The 19,776-nt window shown below is 41.8% G+C and overlaps 1 protein-coding gene across 2 annotated transcripts in view; it reads left to right on the top strand.

Annotated features, from left to right (window-relative positions):
- Positions 1-19,776, top strand: part of LOC115420004 (cadherin-4-like) — a 346,596-nt gene that overhangs the window by 108,174 nt on the left and 218,646 nt on the right. For both annotated transcript variants that reach the window (XM_030135107.1, XM_030135108.1), the window contains exon 3: positions 8,325-8,348. In XM_030135107.1, coding sequence (XP_029990967.1) covers positions 8,325-8,348 — 24 coding nt within the window. The remainder of the gene's footprint in view (positions 1-8,324; positions 8,349-19,776) is intronic.

Genomic DNA, 19,776 nt, shown 5'->3' on the forward strand with positions numbered 1-19,776 from the left:
ACGGTTGGGTCTTTAAAGGTTCAAGGTGGACGTTTGGGTCTTTAAGGGTTAATTTATGTGTGGAAGGCCTCAGAAGGAAGCGGATATATCTCTGAAAAGGCTGCGTTGGATTTTCTAATTTCTTGTAGTAAAGAAATCATTAACAGGTTAAGATAAAGGTACGTCATTAAGATAAAGGTGCGTTGTTAAGATAAAGGTGCATCGTTGACATCACACAGCACTTGTTTGTTTATCACAGCGTCCAGTTTTCCTGAGTGCAACGGTCTGGAGCAGTTAGTGTAAATGTGCATTTCTGTGCCACAGTAGTAACACTTGGGTCAGTCTATGTACAGTTTACTTGGGTTGGTCTATGTACAGTTTACTCAGGTCGGCCTATCTACAGTTTACTTGGGTCGGTCTATGTACAGTTTACTTGGGTCGGCCTATCTACAGTTTACTTGGGTCGGTCTATGTACAGTTTACTTGGGTAAGTCTATGTACAGTTCCTGTAATAAGCACTAATGCTTCGTGTTCCGACAGCTGCAGGAGAACAGTTTACACCACTGATGTGTGACATCCATAAGTACCAGGGGGCTAGGGTTCTTTTTATGCCTCCAACAAATACACCAACCAGCTTCGATAAAAACACATTTGTGATTCTGACAGTGACAGCTGGCATCCACATTCCGTTACTCTACAGAAGACACGTCCACATCTGAACAAACAGGGTCGGTCAGAGGTGGTAGACGTTTGTTTGGCTGAAAATGGAGTATTTCTGTCCATTTTTCACCAGGCAGGTAGTTTCACTCACAATAATTTAGTGTACAAGCTTCAACTGAATGCCAATGTGTGGAAAAAGGCCTGCTGCACTTGCAAGTAAAAATGTGACGGAATCATGCAAATGCAATTCAGAAAGCACTTATTTTATTCATTACACCTGGTGTTTAGTTCTGTGGTGGACAAAATATCATCTGTGAAAATAAATAAATAACAAACATGCAAATGGATTGGACACATCAAGGCTTCTTCAGAATGGTATATTATTGTCGTATTATTATGGTGAAAATGTGCAATAATAGTGAAGGTACCTGACTGTACAACAGTGGACCGTCACAGCGGTGTTGACACAGTGTTTTACAGTTGACCATCATCTGCATAACAAACATATTAAACTAAATACAAACAAACATTCCACACTTTTACCTGTTACTAAAAACATAACAGCAAATGGTGGTAAATTAGCTGAAGCCAATCTACTCAGTCACTGTTTACGACAGTGTCAGCTGTTATGGGAGGGGCTTAGTGACAGGTTTGGTCCATTTTACCTTTGGTTTTACAACATAAAGAAGAACACAGATCTCTAAATGCATGGATGTTTGGTCTGTGTTCGAGTTAAAGGACATAGAACTAGTGTAAATGGGCCTCGGCTGTCACAACACCGCTAACGGATTTCACAAAAAGATTAGTTTGTGTGTTTTCGATCTTATCAGGAATCCTCTTTAGTCACAAAAAGCATCGAGCATGACACATGAATCCCACAATGCACTGCGGTCATTTTTTATTTACAGTCAGGTGGAAACAGTGCATTACCTTCACCTATTCTGTTGACGTGTGAATGAGTCCACTGTTAAACCTGGATACAGCTTTGAAAATAAAGGCAAAAATGGACCAATGTTACAGATAAGATGTAGAAGTTTATATACAACGGCTCTGCTGTACATGTTATAGATGAATTTAAACCTAAATAACTTATATTTACTGTGTGACATATAGGGATGTAACGATTACCGATATAACGATCAACCGCGGTAAAATTCCTGACGGTTAGTATTACTGTTTAAATTCTAATTATCATGATAACCGTGTTTGATTACTGCACTATGAAAACTCATGGTACTGCTCATTTCCTGGAGAAGTAGCAGCACTCCAGGCTCTATCTATCTATCTATCTATCTATCTATGAAAAAGAAACTAAAACAACTCAAACTTGATATGGAAAGTGGTCAAACAGTGGCCACAAGGTGACATCTTTAATGCACATTTGAATATTTGATTGTTTACATGTTAATATTTTAATGTTTCTACCAACAGAAAGTATATTGTGGATATTTAATTTAATTAATTAATTTATTTTTCAAAATACAACTTGGTTAAATTATTTCAGTGTGTGTATAAGTACTTTTTGAACATTTTGAGCACAATGTCAACAATATCACAATAATAATGAAAACTGTGATAATTTTGGTCACAATAACCGTGATATGAAATTTTCATATCATTACATCCCAAGTGACATATTGAAATGAGCACAGGAGCTAACCAGATTAGCAGCTGACATTCCTATGATCAAATTCAACAGTTTCATTAATATTCCAACATTAAATATAACATTAACAACCATAAATATTAACATCCGTACACCTTAACATCCGTAAACATTATCATCCGTAAACAGCTTCTAAATGATTGTTGTGTCACTGATAAACCTGGTGCTCATGGAACTCTGCAGAAGACAGTTCATTTTCATAAATGTCACTCTGTTCCACTGTCGGAAACACCATGTACCATATGATGTTTGCAGAACACGGTGCACAGTGTGTGATTCCAATTACCGCCCTTGTGATATTTTTAAAGCCACTCCACACATAAACAGGTGTTTTTTTGGTCCTCTGTTTATTTAGCCTCTGTGGAACACATGGAACACTGGGCTTCATTTATGCGTCTCTTCTTTTATGTATAGGTTGAATGTATTCATGTCAGCTGGGCTCACCTGTCACTTCAGTGTATTTAAACAAACAGAATAAATGAAAACCTACACATCATCATCCAAGTCCACTAATGGACTACAGGCACTCTATCGCACAAAACACAGGATAATTATCCTCCAATTCAAATCAAATCACACATTTTTGATAATTGATAACTAGTGACATTGTAAACATGGTGCCATTGTACGATAGCGCCCTCCCGTGGTGCAACAGCGGCATTGCACCCATACGGCCTCCCATGCTGCAACATCGGGACCAACATCCGGACATGCGTTGGACACAGAACGTCCATTATAGTAGGATTAGTGCTGCTATATGTCTGCTGTCAGACTGAGAGTAACATGCTGGGGCTGGTTTGGGTTTGGATTAGGGTGAGGGTTAGGGTGAGGGTTTGGGTTGGTGGGTCTGCTTTGGGCTTGGGTTTGGTTTCATGTGTCTGGTTCAGGTTTGGTATAGTGTGTCTGGTTTGGGTTTGGTTTTGGTTTCATGTGTCTGGTTTGGGTTTGGTTTAGTGTGTCTGGTTTGGGTTCGTGTGTCTGGTTTGGGTTAGTGTGTCTGGTTTGGGTTTTGGGTTAGTGTGTCTGGTTTGGGTTAGCTTAAGTGTGTCTGGTTTGGGTTTGGGTTAGCTTTAGTGTGTCTGGTTTGGGTTATCTTAAGTGTGTCTGGTTTGGGTTAGCTTTAGTGTGTCTGGCTTGGGTTTGGGTTAGCTTTAGAGTGTCTGGTTTGGGTTAGCTTTAGTGTGTCATGGTTTGGGTTTGGGTTAGCTTTAGTGTGTCTACTTTGGGTTTGGGTTTGTGTTAGCTTTAGTTTGTCTGGTTTGTGCTTGGATTAGCTTTAGTGTGTCTGGTTTGGGTTAGCCTTAGTGTGTCAGGTTTGGGTTTGGGTTAGCTTTAGTGTGTCTGGTTTGGGATTGGGTTTGGGTTAGCTTAAGTGTGTCTGGTTTGGGTTTGGGTTAGCTTCAGTGTGTCTGGTTTGGGATTGGGTTTGGGTTAGCTTTAGTGTGTCTGGTTTGGGTTTGGGTTAGCTTTAGTGTGTCTGGTTTGGGTTTGGGTTAGCTTCAGTATGTCTGGTTTGGCTGTTACAGAACACACAGCGCTATTGTTGAAAACCTTGAAACCTGTTGCAAAGAGGTTGTGGACGAATGCCCAGTATCTGTTGGGGGGGGTAACTTACAGACAAACACTGTGCGTCGCTGGTGTGTGTACTTTCTGTTTGTGTGTGTCTGTGTTTGTGCGTGTGTGTACTTTCTGTTTGTGTATGTGTGTGTGTTTGTGTGTGTGTTTGTGCATGCTCCTTGGGAGTGCTCACAGGCCAACTGAAGAGAGAAGGAAACTCAGCAGCGCTCTGCACCATATGCCAAAGATGAGGCTGCTGCCAATTTGTGGGGGATACTGGCAAGTGCTAGCAAGGCTGAATTCTTGACAGAGGGAGATGAATAATTGAACATGTGCGCAAAGAAGTTCTGTTGGGATAGAGAGGGTGCTTTTCCACATGGAGGAGGGGAATGAAGACAGTCAGCCTGTCTATGAGCAAAACTCTCATTTAGATTATGGTGTGTTTACTGTTTTGTAAACAAGTCAAAAAGTTGCAGTGATTTTAAGATGAACTTGAATGGATTTAGGATGGAAAAAAAGCACAGCTCATGCATGGTATTCATTTGGATCTGACCAGCTCTAAGCACCGAGGCTGGATTCTGTGATCCATAAGTTTGAGCAGCGGAAACACAGGAAAAAGAACATCACAGAAAAATACAAGAGTGTGTTCAAAGACAGTGTGTAAAATAGTGCACAGTGTCATAAACAGCCCAAGTTGAACATGTTTAGCTTCAAACAACATGAAAAGACTTTACCGTCAACTAAATATACAGGTGTACCAGAACAGATCTGATTGGACTACATGACCTGTGAAGATTTTCTCTTGGTTTAAGATGCAGGACACTAATGATGTACCAAATGTACCTGTGACTATGAGAAGTACCTTAACCTGTACCCCAGAACCTGTGTGTCTGCTCTGTGGATGATAAGGATCCTGGTTCCAGTTCTCTGGTTAGAGTTAGGGTTCTCTGGTTGGGGTTAGGGTTCTCTGGTTAGAGTTAGGGTTAGGGTTCTCCGTATCTGGTTAGGGTTCTCTGGTTGGGGTTAGGGTTCTCTGGTTAGAGTTAGGGTTAGGATTCTCTGTATCTGGTTAGGGTTAGGGTTCTCTGGTTGGGGATGGGGTTCTTTGGTTAAAGTTAGGGTTCTCTGGTTAGGGTTCTCTGGTTAGGGTTCTCTGGTTAGGGTTAGGGTTCTCTGGTTAGGGTTCTCTGGTTAGGGTTAGGGTTCTCTGGTTAGAGTTAGGGTTAGGATTCTCTGTATCTGGTTAGGGTTAGGGTTCTCTGGTTGGGGATGGGGTTCTTTGGTTAAAGTTAGGGTTCTCTGGTTAGGGTTCTCTGGTTAGGGTTATCTGGTTAGGGTTCTCTGGTTAGGGTTAGGGTTCTCTGGTTAGGGTTAGGGTTCTCTGGTTAGGGTTCTGTGGTTAGGGTTAGAGTTCTCTGTTTAGGGTTAGGGTTAGGGTTAGGGTTCTCTGGTTAGTTGGCAGATGGAACAGTGGAGGATGTGTTCATTGGTTTTGGTTCTTCCACCCACAGTGTGAATGGACCTAATCCAAACATTTCCCACGTGACATTTATCATTGAGATTAATACATAAAATTCCACATTTAGATTAAACACTTAATTTGGGAAGGAGATTTATATTTAATGTTTACATTTAACATTTATATTTCCCATTTAGCCTATATATTTAACAGAGTTAGTCCCGTTTATGCAGATATAATATTCAGAACTATGTGGAGCTGAATGCAGTTAAGCATTCCTGTTTGAACATTCACTGCTTTATGAACAGGACCTCAAAATAAACCATGGAACTTAATGAATGCAGAGAAAATATTTATTCAAAGGGGTTTTGCATTTGATTTTAGAATATGAAGCATTTATTAGTGTTTAGTTCCAGTGAAGGCAGCAGCACAGGAGCATACAAGCTCCTCCACCTGTTCTAATGTTCTTCTTTTACTCTGTTCATGTACAGTAACAGAACACGCTGTAATCCCTATAGTCAGCTCAGTTGTGTGAGAATAGCCCAATCACATTCCAGTTCTAAACACTCAGACCTTAAAGCTGGACAGTACAACACAGTCTGAATTAGCCACCAATGAGCAGCTCCAGTGGAGCAGGTAAGATGAAGAGCTTCCACAGACTCCTAAGAAGAAGACGAGAAGAGGCAAATGTTGTTCAGCGCAGTCCAACCAACCGGAATTAGCCTCATGATAAATGTTAGGGAGCTTAAATACAGGCTCCATAATGTGGAAATGCTTTACTGCAGCTTTGAAGTGGACATTACAGTCTGAACACACAACATTTACTGGAGTATTACGTGTGTTCAACAGCGTCATTGATTTGGATTCGATGACACAGTGTGTGTCAGTTAGAATTAGGGCTGAACGATATGGACAAAATTTCATATCATGATATTAGAGCCCGACTGATTAATCGGCCAACTGATTAATTGGGCCGATTATAGCGTATCACCAATTAATCAACATTGGTCAATATGTAGACAAGGATGGACCGCTTATCCCCCCCACCCCGGTGAAAATCACGGACCGCTACCGCATGCTCTGACAAGGATGGACCGCTAAACACCCCCCCCCTCTGAAAATCACGGACCCCCCCTCGTCTTATGAAGTATTCACCCCCACACACACACCCATGTCCATGCACTTCCTGTTTACCTCACAGTTTCATTCTGCCAGCAGGCCTGGGTGTTAATAGTGTAGGGGAGACTGGGGACAGTTGTAACACGGGTCAGTTGTAACTCTTGCAATTGCTCCAATCAGGAACAACTTAGGACTCACGTAATTCACTCTGCACATGCTCAGTTTAGTCCTTAGTCCACATAAGAAGTTGTAGTGCCGTGAGGCAGACACATCAAAATTTGTGAGTAACACAGAATTGTGTAGTAAGTCATATTTTTTGCTCTAATTATTTTTGTGATTGCATAGTTTGCATTTGAAAGTTGTGTAAATTATATTTGTGAGATAAACAAAGATTTATGCTAGTGTTTATCCACCTGTCCACAATTATCTGATATAAGATTATTATATCCTGTGTAGATCAGTGTTCTTATTTCATATATTGGCAAATATATTGGTTATCAGCCAATATTAGATATCAGCCAATATATTGGATATCGGCTTTTTTTTAGCCCCCAATATCTGTATCGGCATCGGCCCCAAAAACCCCATATCGGTCAGGCTCTACTTGATATTCATGCCAGATATCTTGATATCGATACGATATGACTACGGGTTCGGTGAAAACCAAGCATTTTTCAAAAAAATACAAACATCATAATACAAAAGAATGTGGAAAGTGCAGTTTTATTTACAAGAACTCACTGCCAGTCGTTAACATTAACACAAAGTATGAATAAATGAAATTTGTTGTGACTTCCAGAGCTGTACATGCAGGGCGAGCGCGGGGAAATCTATATTGTTTATATCATTGCTTTTTTTGATATTAATATCTTGAATGTTCATGTCTAGATATCGATACGATAACGATATATCTTTCAGCCCTAGTTAGAATGACTTCAAAAACTGCAACTCTGTCACTTTCATACACTGAACGGCTCATACTGAAACATCCAATGGGCCTTGAATTCAGTCCTAAACCTAATTCAGTCCTAAGCCTAACCCTAACCCAAGCCCATTTGATTAGTCACAGCATCCCAACATATGCACATGTTCACTTTCTCATTTCATCATAAAATGATTGTTTTGGTCTTAAATCAAAGTGTGTGTATGTGTGTGTGTGTGTGTGTGTGTGAATAACTGATGCAGATGCATGTCCTAAACAGTGTTCAGAAGCCCAGTGTATCTTGGGCTTTAAGGCTTTCTAGATTAAAAATTTGCCAGCCTGAATGTAAAACTGCAGATTGACTCTGATCTCATCTCACTAAGCAACTCAGCTGGAGGACGTGAGAAGGGCAGGCAACCAGGAGAAAGGCGTTCAGAGCCTCCACGGCTGCCTCTCCTCTTCTTGTCACCCAACTGCAGTGTCAAGGTCTGAATAAATACCGCCCACTATGGTGTACATTAGCACTTTGTGCAACGTGCATATGCAATATCCAGCAATACTCGGTGTTTGATTGAGCGAGCGCTATACTAGTAGAGCAATATAGACAACAAGCTTTGGAAGATAATGATGAATCCCACTGCTTCAGGCAATGACAACAAGTAGAAGAGAGAAAACAAAGTGTATTGTGGTTAAATGGTGCTGCCTGGATAATTGACAGAGACAAATGTGGGCTCCTACGCAGTTGTGACAGCACATTTTCTCCAATCGCAGCCCTACATTCTGTTCATGTCACTGTCCGGCTATTGCCTGGGACTTCCCATTAATCTTCAGAAATTGATCTGTTTTGTTCTCTTGTTTAACGGTGACTTTAGTATGGCAGTGCCACTTTTACTGAAGCCTATAATGTTCTAATCATCATTTTCTCTGCCCCCCCCCCTTCTTTTTCTCTCTCCTGCTGACAGATACCACCCTGTCCAGTGAACGTGGTAAGTACTGCACTATCCTTCATTCAGTTCAATATGTGCGTGGACTTTACCAGCTGCAGCGGATTGGCTGTTTGCGTTGACGTGGGCGGAACCATTCTCACATGTTAGACTCGGTGGGGGAGCGCCGAGCCACAAGCATTATTTGTATCACCAGGAAGCTATTTTCCTCGCCGTCACATTGCATATCACAGCAAATGTTGAAACAAAGAGAAAAAAACATCAAGCGAAGGCAATTATGAAAGCAGCGTCCACGGACCCATGTAGCCAATCAGAATCTGAATTCAGCAAATTTTCCCTGCACACATTTAGCCTCGACCTACTTAGTCAATTTACCCCCTTTTGACTCCAATAGTTTTCAGTGAGGAGCTTCTTCTTGTCCTCCTTCCAGCCTTAGTGCAGCCGTTGTCTGTGTCGTCTAAATACAGACTCGACTGATTCCCCCACTGAGCCTGTCTCTCTTCATTTTAGTTGGACTTTCAGCTCCCTTCTGTTGTGCTCTTATTAATGGCTTCCTGTGCTTGGTGAAGCACTTTAATCACATCATCAAACAGGTTGAAAGAGGAAGTCCATCTGTGTTTTGCTGACTTTGTCTATATCTTGTGTTTAATTTGCATGCGTGTGTACTTGTTGTGAGGAAGTTTTTTTTTTTATCGTGGTGAGAATTTGTTAAGCATTCAAGTGAAGCTCTGACCTAGAAAGTGAGGACATTGAAGTCCATCCTCACCTATAGATGGACCTTCAAAGGTTGGTTTCAGAGTTTGAATGGAAATTCACGCCACAGCTAAAGTTCAGGAAAGGAGAGAATATTAGTTATTTGTTTTTACATTGGTATTTGTTGCAGACGTATGTGGTTTGTGTATGTATTATGTTACAGGGATGCTGATGTCTTCCTACAGTTATTTGTGAGGGTGTTACTCCCTTATCGTAACGAAGTGTAGCTTTCCACTATTTAATCATTCAAGGGTTGGAGGATTAAGTTGTTTTAAGGTTTGGGTTTGGACTGGTATGGTCAGAGTAGGTCTCCAGGAAATAGTCCTCACATATGTTTCCTTCCAGCTGTTTTTATAATAACCATAGAATAGAAGTCAAAAAGTGTGATGGGGACAAATTCAGTCAATAAATAATCACTAAATGCAAGTTTGTGTTGGGGTGGGTGGGTGGGGGCTGATGAGGAAATTTCAGCTGAATAAAAGGAACAAATAAATGTTATGTTAAATGCCAACATTCAGGAAAACCTTCAGTAGAAAATGTTAGACAAAGGTTTCCACAAACTGCGACAGTTTGAAACAGATCAGTGTGAATGAGATGCATCAGATGGATGGAGCAGGTTCTGCTCTTCCACACATACATCAGATGGATGGAGCAGGTTCTGCTCTTCCGCACATACATCAGATGGATGGAGCAGGTTCTGCTCTTCCACACATACATCAGATGGATGGAGCAGGTTCTGCTCTTCCGCACATACATCAGATGGATGGAGCAGGTTCTGCTCTTCCACACACACATCAGATGGATGGAGCAGGTTCTGCTCTTCCACAGCTCCAAACTACACGGTTTGATTCCCAGTTGGAGCACAAACCTTTCTGTGCTGACTTTGGCTGTTCTCTCTGTGCTGCATGAGTTTCCCCTCAGGCCTCTGCTCTAAAATAGGCATCTGTAGGTTAATTCTCCTGTCTAACCTGAACCCTAACCCTTGACCAAGGCACTGATGAAGATCTGGAGTTGGTCCCTGAGTGTCCTCAGTGGCAGCTGACAGCTGTGCATGTCCTCAGTGCTAATGCAGTTCACTAAGGACAGGGGATGTGTGGGCAGGGTAAATACAGAAACTGAATGAATGGGATAGTAAAAGGAGGAAACCCTTAACCTTAGCATGTCCACCTCTGGTGGGTTAGGGTCAGGGTTAGTGTAGGGTTAGGGTTAGTGTTAGTGTTTGTGTTAGTGTAGGGTTAGTGTAGGGTTAGTGTTAGTCTTAATGTTCATGTGGGCTTAGTGTGGTGTTAGTGTAGGGTTAGTGTAGTGTTAGTGTTTGTGTAGGGTTAGTGTTAGTGTAGGGTTAGTGTTTGTGTAGGGTTCGTGTTAGTGTAGGGTTAGTGTTAGTGTAGGGTTAGTGTTAGGGTTTGTGTAGGGTTAGTGTTATTGTAGTGTTAGTGTTTGTGTAGGGTTAGTGTTAGTGTAGTGTTAGTGTTTGTGTAGGGTTAGTATTAGTGTTAGTGTAGTGTTAGTGTTTGTGTAGGGTTAGTGTTAGTGTGGTGTTAGTGTTTGTGTAGGGTTAGTGTTAGTGTAGGGTTAGTGTTAGTGTGGTGTTAGTGTTAGTGTAGGGTTAGTGTTAGTGTAGGGTTAGTGTTAGTGTGGTGTTAGTGTTAGTGTAGGGTTAGTGTTAGTGTTAGTGTGGTGTTAGTGCTTGTGTAGGGTTAGTGTAGTGTTAGTGTTCGTGTAGGGTTAGTCTTAGTGTTCGTGTGGGGTTAGTGTAGTGTTAGTGTTCGTGTAGAGTTAGTGTTAATGTTAATGTTAGTGTAGCGTTAGTGTTAGTGTTAGTGTAGGGTTAGTGTTAGTCTTACTGTTAGGGTTAATGTTCTACTAATAGTGAATAGTTTATATTCACACATTCATGGATGTAAATGTCAAATGCAAAGTCGTGTAAACACATGGAAACTTAGCATGTACATGTGTGACATGCCCTTTTAGTGTCCCACTGCTTCACACATGTTCCTGCTGTACATGCCGGTGTCACAGTTGTGGTCTGGTGCTGAGACAGGAAGTGAACTCGCTGAACTAGCAGGCTCTTCACCCCATGGAGGATGATGCTGTGGGATGAAAATGTGGAGTTAAATTGGTGTGGTGGCACCACACTGTGTAGACATAACACCGCCTGCTGTGTGTCTGGGCTCTGAAACCTCAAAGCGCTGAAACGGAAGACAAGTGTAAAGTTATGGTTCAGATCAAGCACTTGAGGTTTATTTTGGTGTGAATAGTTAACGTCCATGTGGTGACGGGGGCGCACCGCACAGAGGAGCAGCTCCCATCTATATTTTACTGATATTCATCAAGGCTGTGACACTGTGTTCAATGCATTTAGACTTGAACAAAGAGCACAGACTCAGACGATGACCACAGACCCAGATTATGGTTGGACTCTGAGTGTGGACCTCAGCTCGGCCTCTCACTGTCACATTAGAACACACATGAGTTCTCTGTGCTCCGACACCGACGTTACTGTTCTAGACTGATGAGGGCTCACATAATATGGACATAATTCAGAACACGGTGTAAATGCATCCATGTCAAAGCAGCTGAGAAGGTCCATGTCAGGTCCAGGTCTGTGTCAGGTCCAGGTCCATGTCAGGTCCAGGTCTGTGTCAGGTCCAGGTCTGTGTCAGGTCCAGGTCCAGGTCCGAGTCAGGTCCAGGTCTGTGTCAGGTCCAGGTCCGTGTCAGGTCCAGGTCCGTGTCAGGTACAGATCCGTGTCAGATCCAGGTCCATGTCAGGTCCAGGTCCGTGTCAGGTCCAGGTCCGTGTAAGATCCAGATCCGTGTCAGGTCCAGGTCTGTGTCAGGTCCAGGTCCAGGTCCGTGTAGGTCCAGATCCGTGTCAGGTCCAGGTCTGTGTCAGGTCCAGGTCCGTGTAGGTCCAGGTCCAGGTCCAGGTCCAGGTCCAGGTCAGATCCAGGTCCATGTCAGGTCCAGGTCCGTGTCAGGTCCAGGTTCGTGTAAGATCCAGATCTGTGTCAGGTCCAGGTCTGTGTCAGGTCCAGGTCCAGGTTCGTGTAGGTCCAGGTCTGTGTCAGGTCCAGGTCTGTGTCAGGTCCAGGTCCAGGTTCGTGTAGGTCCAGGTCTGTCTCAGGTCCAGGTCTATCTCAGGTCCAGGTCCATGTCTGTGTAGGTCCAGGTCCGTGTCAGGTCCAGGTCTGTGTCAGGTCCAGGTCTGTTCCGTGGCTCCACTGCTCACCTTTGTCATTTGGATGCTCTCCTCTTCATGGTCAAGTGTGGCCCTTCAGTGTGCGGTGCTCCATCCGTGTGCTTCCTCCCAGTATCTCCAGTGCTTAACCAGCTCTTGTCTGCCCCCTCTGCGCTGATGGCCGCTGTTTGGATGCGTCTGATAGGCCTTCTCCATGTGAAGTGGCTGCTGCTGCATCCTCCGCTCGCTTAATTGGCTGTACCTGAGGCAGGAGGGCAAGGTGTAATTGTGATAAGAGAAAATGCTGTGCTTGGCTGGTTTTAGTGCCCTTATCTATAATCTCTGGATTGATTATGGTTTTTCTGCCAGCTGTGCAAATTGTTCAACGCCATCAGCTGCACTAGAAACAGCCTTAACCCTGACTATGCCAGACTGTAGCGAGTACCAGTAAACTGGACATGAATAAAACCACCCTGGGACCGATGGGGTACTGGTGTTTGGGGTTAGGGGTAGGGTTAGGATAGGGGTAGGTTAGGGGTAGGGGTAGATGTAGGGTAGGGGTAGGGTTAGGTTAGGGTTAGGATAGGGTAGGGGTAGGTTAGGGGTAGGGGTAGATGTACGGTAGGGTAGGGGTAGGATTAGGGTTAGGGTAGGGGTAGAGGTAGATGTACAGTAGGGTAAGGTTAGGGGAGGGGTAGGGTTAGGGTTAGGTTAGGGGTAGGGTTAGGTCAGGGGTAGGGCTAGATGTACGGTAGGGTAGGGGTAGGGTTAGGGATGGGAATCGAGAACCGGTTCTTTTTGAGAACTGGATCCCAGTAGCTCGATTCCTCGGAATTGTTTGCCTGCCTGCTTAACGATTGTGCTTATTGATTCTGCCTTTGTTGCGAATGCGCAATGATGTCCTTCGTACGCTGCATTGTTTTGGTCAGACTGTAGCCAACATGGTGTTGAGGCAGAAACTGTCTAAAAAGACGACACCAGGTCCACTGGAACACTGTGAAAGCTTCCATTTCTTCAAAAGGGTGGAATCCCTCCAATATGTTCAAACATTTGTCCACAGCATGTGATTCATTTACAGGAATGTCACGTATTTGATACGCTTCTTAGCGACGCTTGTGAATGTAGCGGTAGAGTGAACGCCGGGCCCAGTTCCGGTTCTGGTGCGGGCAACAAACGTTGTACCTAAAAACAAGTTTCCGAAGGTAGGGGAAAGGAAATGAGGTGCACAACAATGGGAGACGAGTCAAGCCGAGTCGAACTGGTTCAACGTAGTGGACATGCGGCAATAGAGGAAAAAGCATCTTTAGTTTCACCTCACTGCACGCCCCACCCCCCACCCCCGAACCGGGCCCAGCGTCATGTGTTATTATTATTTGTACATACTGTGTAAGTTATATTTTCTGTGCAGATGGAAATATAAAATACAGTTAATACAAACGCACCTGTTTGTACTCTTTTATTTCCTCACCCAATGAGAATCAATAAGGAATCGGATCGATAAGCAAAATCGATAATGGAATCGGAATTGTTAAATTCTTAACGATTCCCATCCCTAGGTAGGGCAGGGGTAGGGTTAGGTTAGGGGTACGGGTAGGTTAGGGGTAGGGTTAGCTGTAGGGTAGGGTAGGGGTACAGGTAGGGTTAGGGTTAAAATACAAGCTGCTGTTGATACTAACTAGTACTCAGTACCATTTAGCATCTGTTGAAGACAAGTGGGTGTTTTTAATGGTCAAACCCAGAAGGTTCTGTTTGAGTCCGGTCCTTTGGTGGTTCTAGCTCTAAATGCTTCAGTGTGAGATCCATCATCTTTTACATCCACATAAACAGATCAACTCACAGCTGAACGGCACTCTACACTCTCTTACGCTATGTCTTACTCCCTTTCTCTCCCCCTCTCTCTCTTCCTCTCTCTCTCCCTCCCTCCCTGTCTCTCCCCCCTCTCTCTTCTTCCTCTCTTTCACTGGGTTTGAGTAACAGTCGGGGCTGAAAGAGCAGCTAATGGGCTGCGAAATGTCTGCAAAACTAGAGCACCAACAGAAGTTAATGTCTCAAAGCCCTTCTGGAACAACACCAGTGACAGAGGAGAACCCTGACGTTTATAAAGTAGAACGCAGAACACTGTTTTTATGACGGAACGGAGGAGGAAGGAGCTGACGGTTCCTCACTGACGTCTGACCTGAGGAATATAGTCGTAAGTGATGAGGAGACGGGATATTAAAGAGTCATTAGGATCAGCATTACACACACATTTGACATAAATGGGAATAGAGAACACCAGCCCTATGTAGGATGTGGAGGGAATGATGATCATCTAGTCTGTTTCTCATGTATGGACACGTATTCTTATGCTGTTCTTCACTTTATTATTTCTAAAATAAGTGAGAAAACCACAACATGTGACATATTCATTGGTAATGACTTTATAGGACAAATGCACCTCCACAGATATGCTATGGAACTAACCATGATTATGTAAAAAGTATTATTATTCTGAATGTTCAGACATTTGCATCATTCTGGTACATTCGATGCTTTAGAGGAGATGATTGCACAGCGTTCCTGAATACATGATTGTGATGAGTCAATGACGGCAGGTAACGTTGCTCTAAATAAAACATCTTTTCTAGGGTTAAGGTCCTTCCTGAATCAGCCCGTTTGGTTTATTTCTCTATAATGAATGGTTTGCTATACCTCATCCACTACATAATGTATGCCATCAATATATTATTTAAAGTCCAACTCAGCGCTTAAACAAATGAGAAATGGTAAAATATTAAATATCAACATAAAATCTGTTTGTGGTTGAAACAGGAAGAAAAGCAGGATAATAATAATAATAATGATAAAAATAATAACAACAACAATAATAATAATAACAATAATAATAGTAACAATAATAGTAATAATAACAGTAATGATAATAATAATAATAATAATAATAATAATAATAATAATAATAATAATAATAATAGTAACAATAATACGAACAACAGCAACAACAATAATAATAATAATAATAATAATAATAATAATAATTATAATAATAGTAACAATAATAGTAACAACAACAACAACAACAATAATAATAATAATAATAATAATAATAATAATAATAATAATAAGCTTATATCACCACTTCCTGTTGACCCTTTAGAACTAATGTGTCGTACAACTATGTCATGAAATTCACTTTAGAAAATGTTACCACCTGCGTTCAGAAGTGTTGGTCCACCTGTCCTCATTTGAGCACTGCTCGTTTGCTTTGCCTAATTGCTGCCTTGTTGAATTTGTTTGCTGGTTTGAATCTGAAATAAGGAATTAAAACAACCCAGGGACACAACAACATATGCTGCTGATGTGCACTTCCTGTTCAGGAACATTGGGACGTTTAAGAGCATTTCAGAGCTTTAGTTCCTCGTGGGAAAACACAGTGTGACAACAAGACAAAAAAGGAGAAAATATTCTAAACCTATCTTAAACATAAATGACTGTTGGTTTTATTGGGTGTTAAACCAGTACAAAACCCACCTCAGTACCAGTCTGTAAATCTGTCAGAACTTGATGTGGTTCTACATCAGTATCTTGTCTCTGGGTGGACAGGCTCTGAACACAGGCCACACTTCAACCCTTTCGTGCATAGTGGTCACTACAGCGGACAGCTATTCAAAGCTGTTCTTTTGTATATTCATGGGTTTTGTTGTTTTAGTTCCATATCAGCCAACACAGTGGACGATTATGCATCATCCCAAATGCTACAATTCATACCATTACTGTAATGTTGCTGCTCTTGATAAACCTGATCTGCACTAACATGTTTTAGTGTAAATCAATTGCTAATTGTTATTAGATGTAATTAACAGTTTTCTGAAGCAAAATTTATTTATTTTATTTTTTTGCACATGCTCCTGAGACCCAGCAATGCATTTTGTCCTCTGTAGGGGACAAAAGTTTGACAGTTTTACTTTAAAAATGCTGTGCATTGCAAAGGAAATTCCATTAAAAAAAAAATCAATAAATAAATAAAAATAATTTAAAAAATGCATCTGAAAAAACTGTTGCATTATGCAGTTTCCAATCAAGACAATTTTTTTATGTAAAAAAGCTAAAATTGTTAATTTCCTGGGTCTCAGAGGATATTATCTCCATGAAATCAGTAATAAATAATAAATGAGTATGATAAAATGTGAGAAAACAGTAGCAATTTAGCAATTAGCAGCATTAAAAATGTTTTTATTTCATAGTTTTTACACAATGTATCACTTTCTGCTGATGATTTTTAAATAAATGTTTCTTTGCTTCCAAACTTAAATGCATTGTATCCAGCTGAGTGGACATTTTTGTAACTCCACGAAAAATAGGTTCATAAAAAAAAAAAATCAATCAATCAATCAATCAATTGCATTGTTTTTTTCATGCTTAAAGAGGAATAAACACACTTGAGAATAACATATTGACTAAGGTTCTCATAATTCATGCATGAAAGGGTTAAGTTTAAACACAGGAATATTCTGTGATATAGCATTAGATCCTGTTGTGATCAAATAAAAATGTTTTTAGTATTTGTGCATATTTCTGGTGTAATTCAATTCTTCAAGGAAATAATCATTTATAAAAAGAAACAAAAAAATCGCCTTTTTAACAGAATCATGATATATTGTGATATATCGTATCGTGATCCTAGTATTGTGATTTGTATCGTATCGCCAGACTCTTAGTACAGTACTTAGTGCTTCAGCTGTTGGACTCTAAGATACTGACAGGACAACGTGGAACATTACAGCAGACGCTTTTTGGACACAAGCTCAGGCCCATTTGTCCAGATGAATTCAGATCCACTTTTACAACCTGCCTTAAAGCTGCTAATATGAACATGTGTTCATTTGGAGTCAGTTTCAGAAGTTCCTTTTTGTGCTTTACTTTACAAAAGGAATAATGACATCCTGTGTGGAGATATAGTGAGCATTAAAAGCCTGTGCCGAGGAGAAAGTGTGTGGAATGCAACTCTTGATCAATCAGCAGCATTTTTCTGTAAATGTGCTGAAGCGTGAGGCCCCTTCTGCCTCTCTCCTCCCTCAGTACCAATTAAAGCTGTTTTTCTGCAGCAGATCTTGAGCTGATGAAGACAGCCACTAAGAGCTCTTGAAGTAAAGTCACACAGGACCTGTATGGCAGATGGTTTGTGCTAGAGAATGTGCAAAAACAAAACAAAACAAATACAAATGGCAGACTGTCTCTGCCCAAGAGCTGCTGTTTTCAGCCCAATTTAAGACTCACCACTTCCACTGTTTTTTCCTCCAAAATACTGTCAAACCTGTAGGAAACCAAGGAAAACCTAAGATCTTTTTCTCTTGAGAATTTTTTGCTCAAACTATTGAGACAGTTGAAATATTTCTCAGCTGAGAAGTGCTGGGAGCTGCTTGATCTGGTGGCTTTGACCATCTTCCCCAGTTGAATGGAAACGGACGCTTGGCTCCAAAGGCGCAGAGGACAGCCTAATGGCTACAAGTCCGCCTAGCCCCAGTGGATTACATATTTCGCAAAGATAATTCTTGATCGGTATTTTTTTAGAGAGAAAAAGCCTCCTTTATGATGCAGATGAAAGCAGACAGGGAAGTTGCTGGAACAAATGGGGTCTTGGTCTTTGTGCAGAGGGTCAGCACATACAAACCAGGGAAGGCAGATCATACGGCATCGGCGATGTAGTGTGGAGGGTTTTCCTGCTTCACATGGGGTCACGTCTTCTTTTGTCGCGTCTGTTTCTGTTGAAAGACAAAATTATCAGGCCTGTAACGGTATACAAAATTTTTGGTTTGGTACATTTTCGGTTTTGAAAGCCACGGTTTGTTTTTTTTTCAGTTCGGTACGAGAAGAAAGAAAACCCCTCAAAATGTCTTTAATGCATTTATTATGAATTTTTGACAGTTTTCCCCCCAGTTTTTGGAGACAATAGAATATAGAAAAACCGAAATAATATAATTCTGCTGCTATAAATCAAATAGAAAATAAAATATTATTAAATGTATTTTAAACATTAGTAGTGCACTTTTCCGTGAAAGGTAGTTTTGAACAATCTAATCACAGTTCTGTCAGTTCACATTCTGCATAAAAATAACTAAAAAAATTCCACATGAAGTGCAGCATTACACGAACTGCCCCGTACCCCCATAGTATTTGAAGTAGGACGGAAAGTGACGCATGCACGTACGCAGTTACCAACCAACATGCACGCATCCCCCGGCTGAACTGCATGTGTGCGGCCGAGTAACCCTCCCACACACACACACACACTGACAAAATGCACGCGTGTGTTCCCCCACCCACCCACCGGCAAAACGCACACGTGTGCAACCCCCATTAAACACCGCCACATTAACAGATGAATTCCACAGGAGACAGTACTGTATCCAATGGTTTAATAAATCAGTCATTAAGGAAAATTACATGTTTTTTTTCATGAAGTATATAAACAATATTTAGCTTTTATTCTTGTAGACCGTATTGAAAAAGAAATTCAGGTTCTCAGGAAAAAATTATCAATTAATCGTTAATCGATCAATAAGGTCAACCAACTAATGATTAATGAGTTAATCGATAATTTGCATCCCTAGTTTGGACTCATTTCTGTCTGGATGCTGTGTTTTCTGTATTCTTGACCAATTAGTTCCCTCTTGGTTGTAAAACCCAGCCTGAGTCTAATGAATCTGTGCCTCCTGGGGTTCATTCCACCATTATGTGATATTATGAACCCCAGGAGACGCAGGCTTTGGTATCTGTCCATTCCAACATCACCTCCCTCTGTTCTTTTCAGCAGCTCTCCCCTCATCTCTTTCTCCATCCGTCCGTCTCCTCTGCTCAGGATTAGAATGCACATTGTCCTGTTCTCCCTCCGATGTGGCCGGTGTAGCACCAAGTTCCAGTGAGACAAGGCCGGACCCCCCCCCCCCTATTAAATTAGACTGTATTAAAACACCAACAGTTCATTGACACTGTCCCCTTTTCCTCTGTGCTGGAGCTGCACTCGCTCCACTGCGCAGCGCTGGAACAGTGTCATTCTTCCAGATCTTGGGTGGAATTACAATGTACGTGGGAGCAGACATTTGCATGAGCTCTGGCCTTAAAGAGGCGTGTGCTCATGATTGGCACCGAGTTTGCACAAAGAGCATTAAGTTTTTTTCATTCTGGTAAAAAGAGCCTGGTATTTTTTCACACGTTTCACCTCAGACGCTCAGCTTCTCAAAGGCGCAAAACACTCAAGTTTGCTTTCATGTGAAGTATACTGAGGCGATTTCTGTGGCTGGCTTTTAACTCTTGCATTTGGCGCTTTTCTGTCAAATGGGTATTTTAGCAGGAACGATTTGCCTGTCAATCAAAACTCCTTCTCAGCGTTCCGTACATGAGCAGATTATTCCTCTACTGCGAGGATGCACGTAATTCTGCCTTGTGTGTGTGTGTGTGTGTGTGTGCGCGCCTACTAATCTGTCACTTGTAGAAGACTTGGGCTGGAGCTGACTTCATGCGGTGCACATCAACATGT

This window comes from Sphaeramia orbicularis, chromosome 5 (genome assembly GCF_902148855.1).
Source record: "Sphaeramia orbicularis chromosome 5, fSphaOr1.1, whole genome shotgun sequence".
In the NCBI taxonomy this organism is placed as follows: domain Eukaryota; kingdom Metazoa; phylum Chordata; class Actinopteri; order Kurtiformes; family Apogonidae; genus Sphaeramia; species Sphaeramia orbicularis.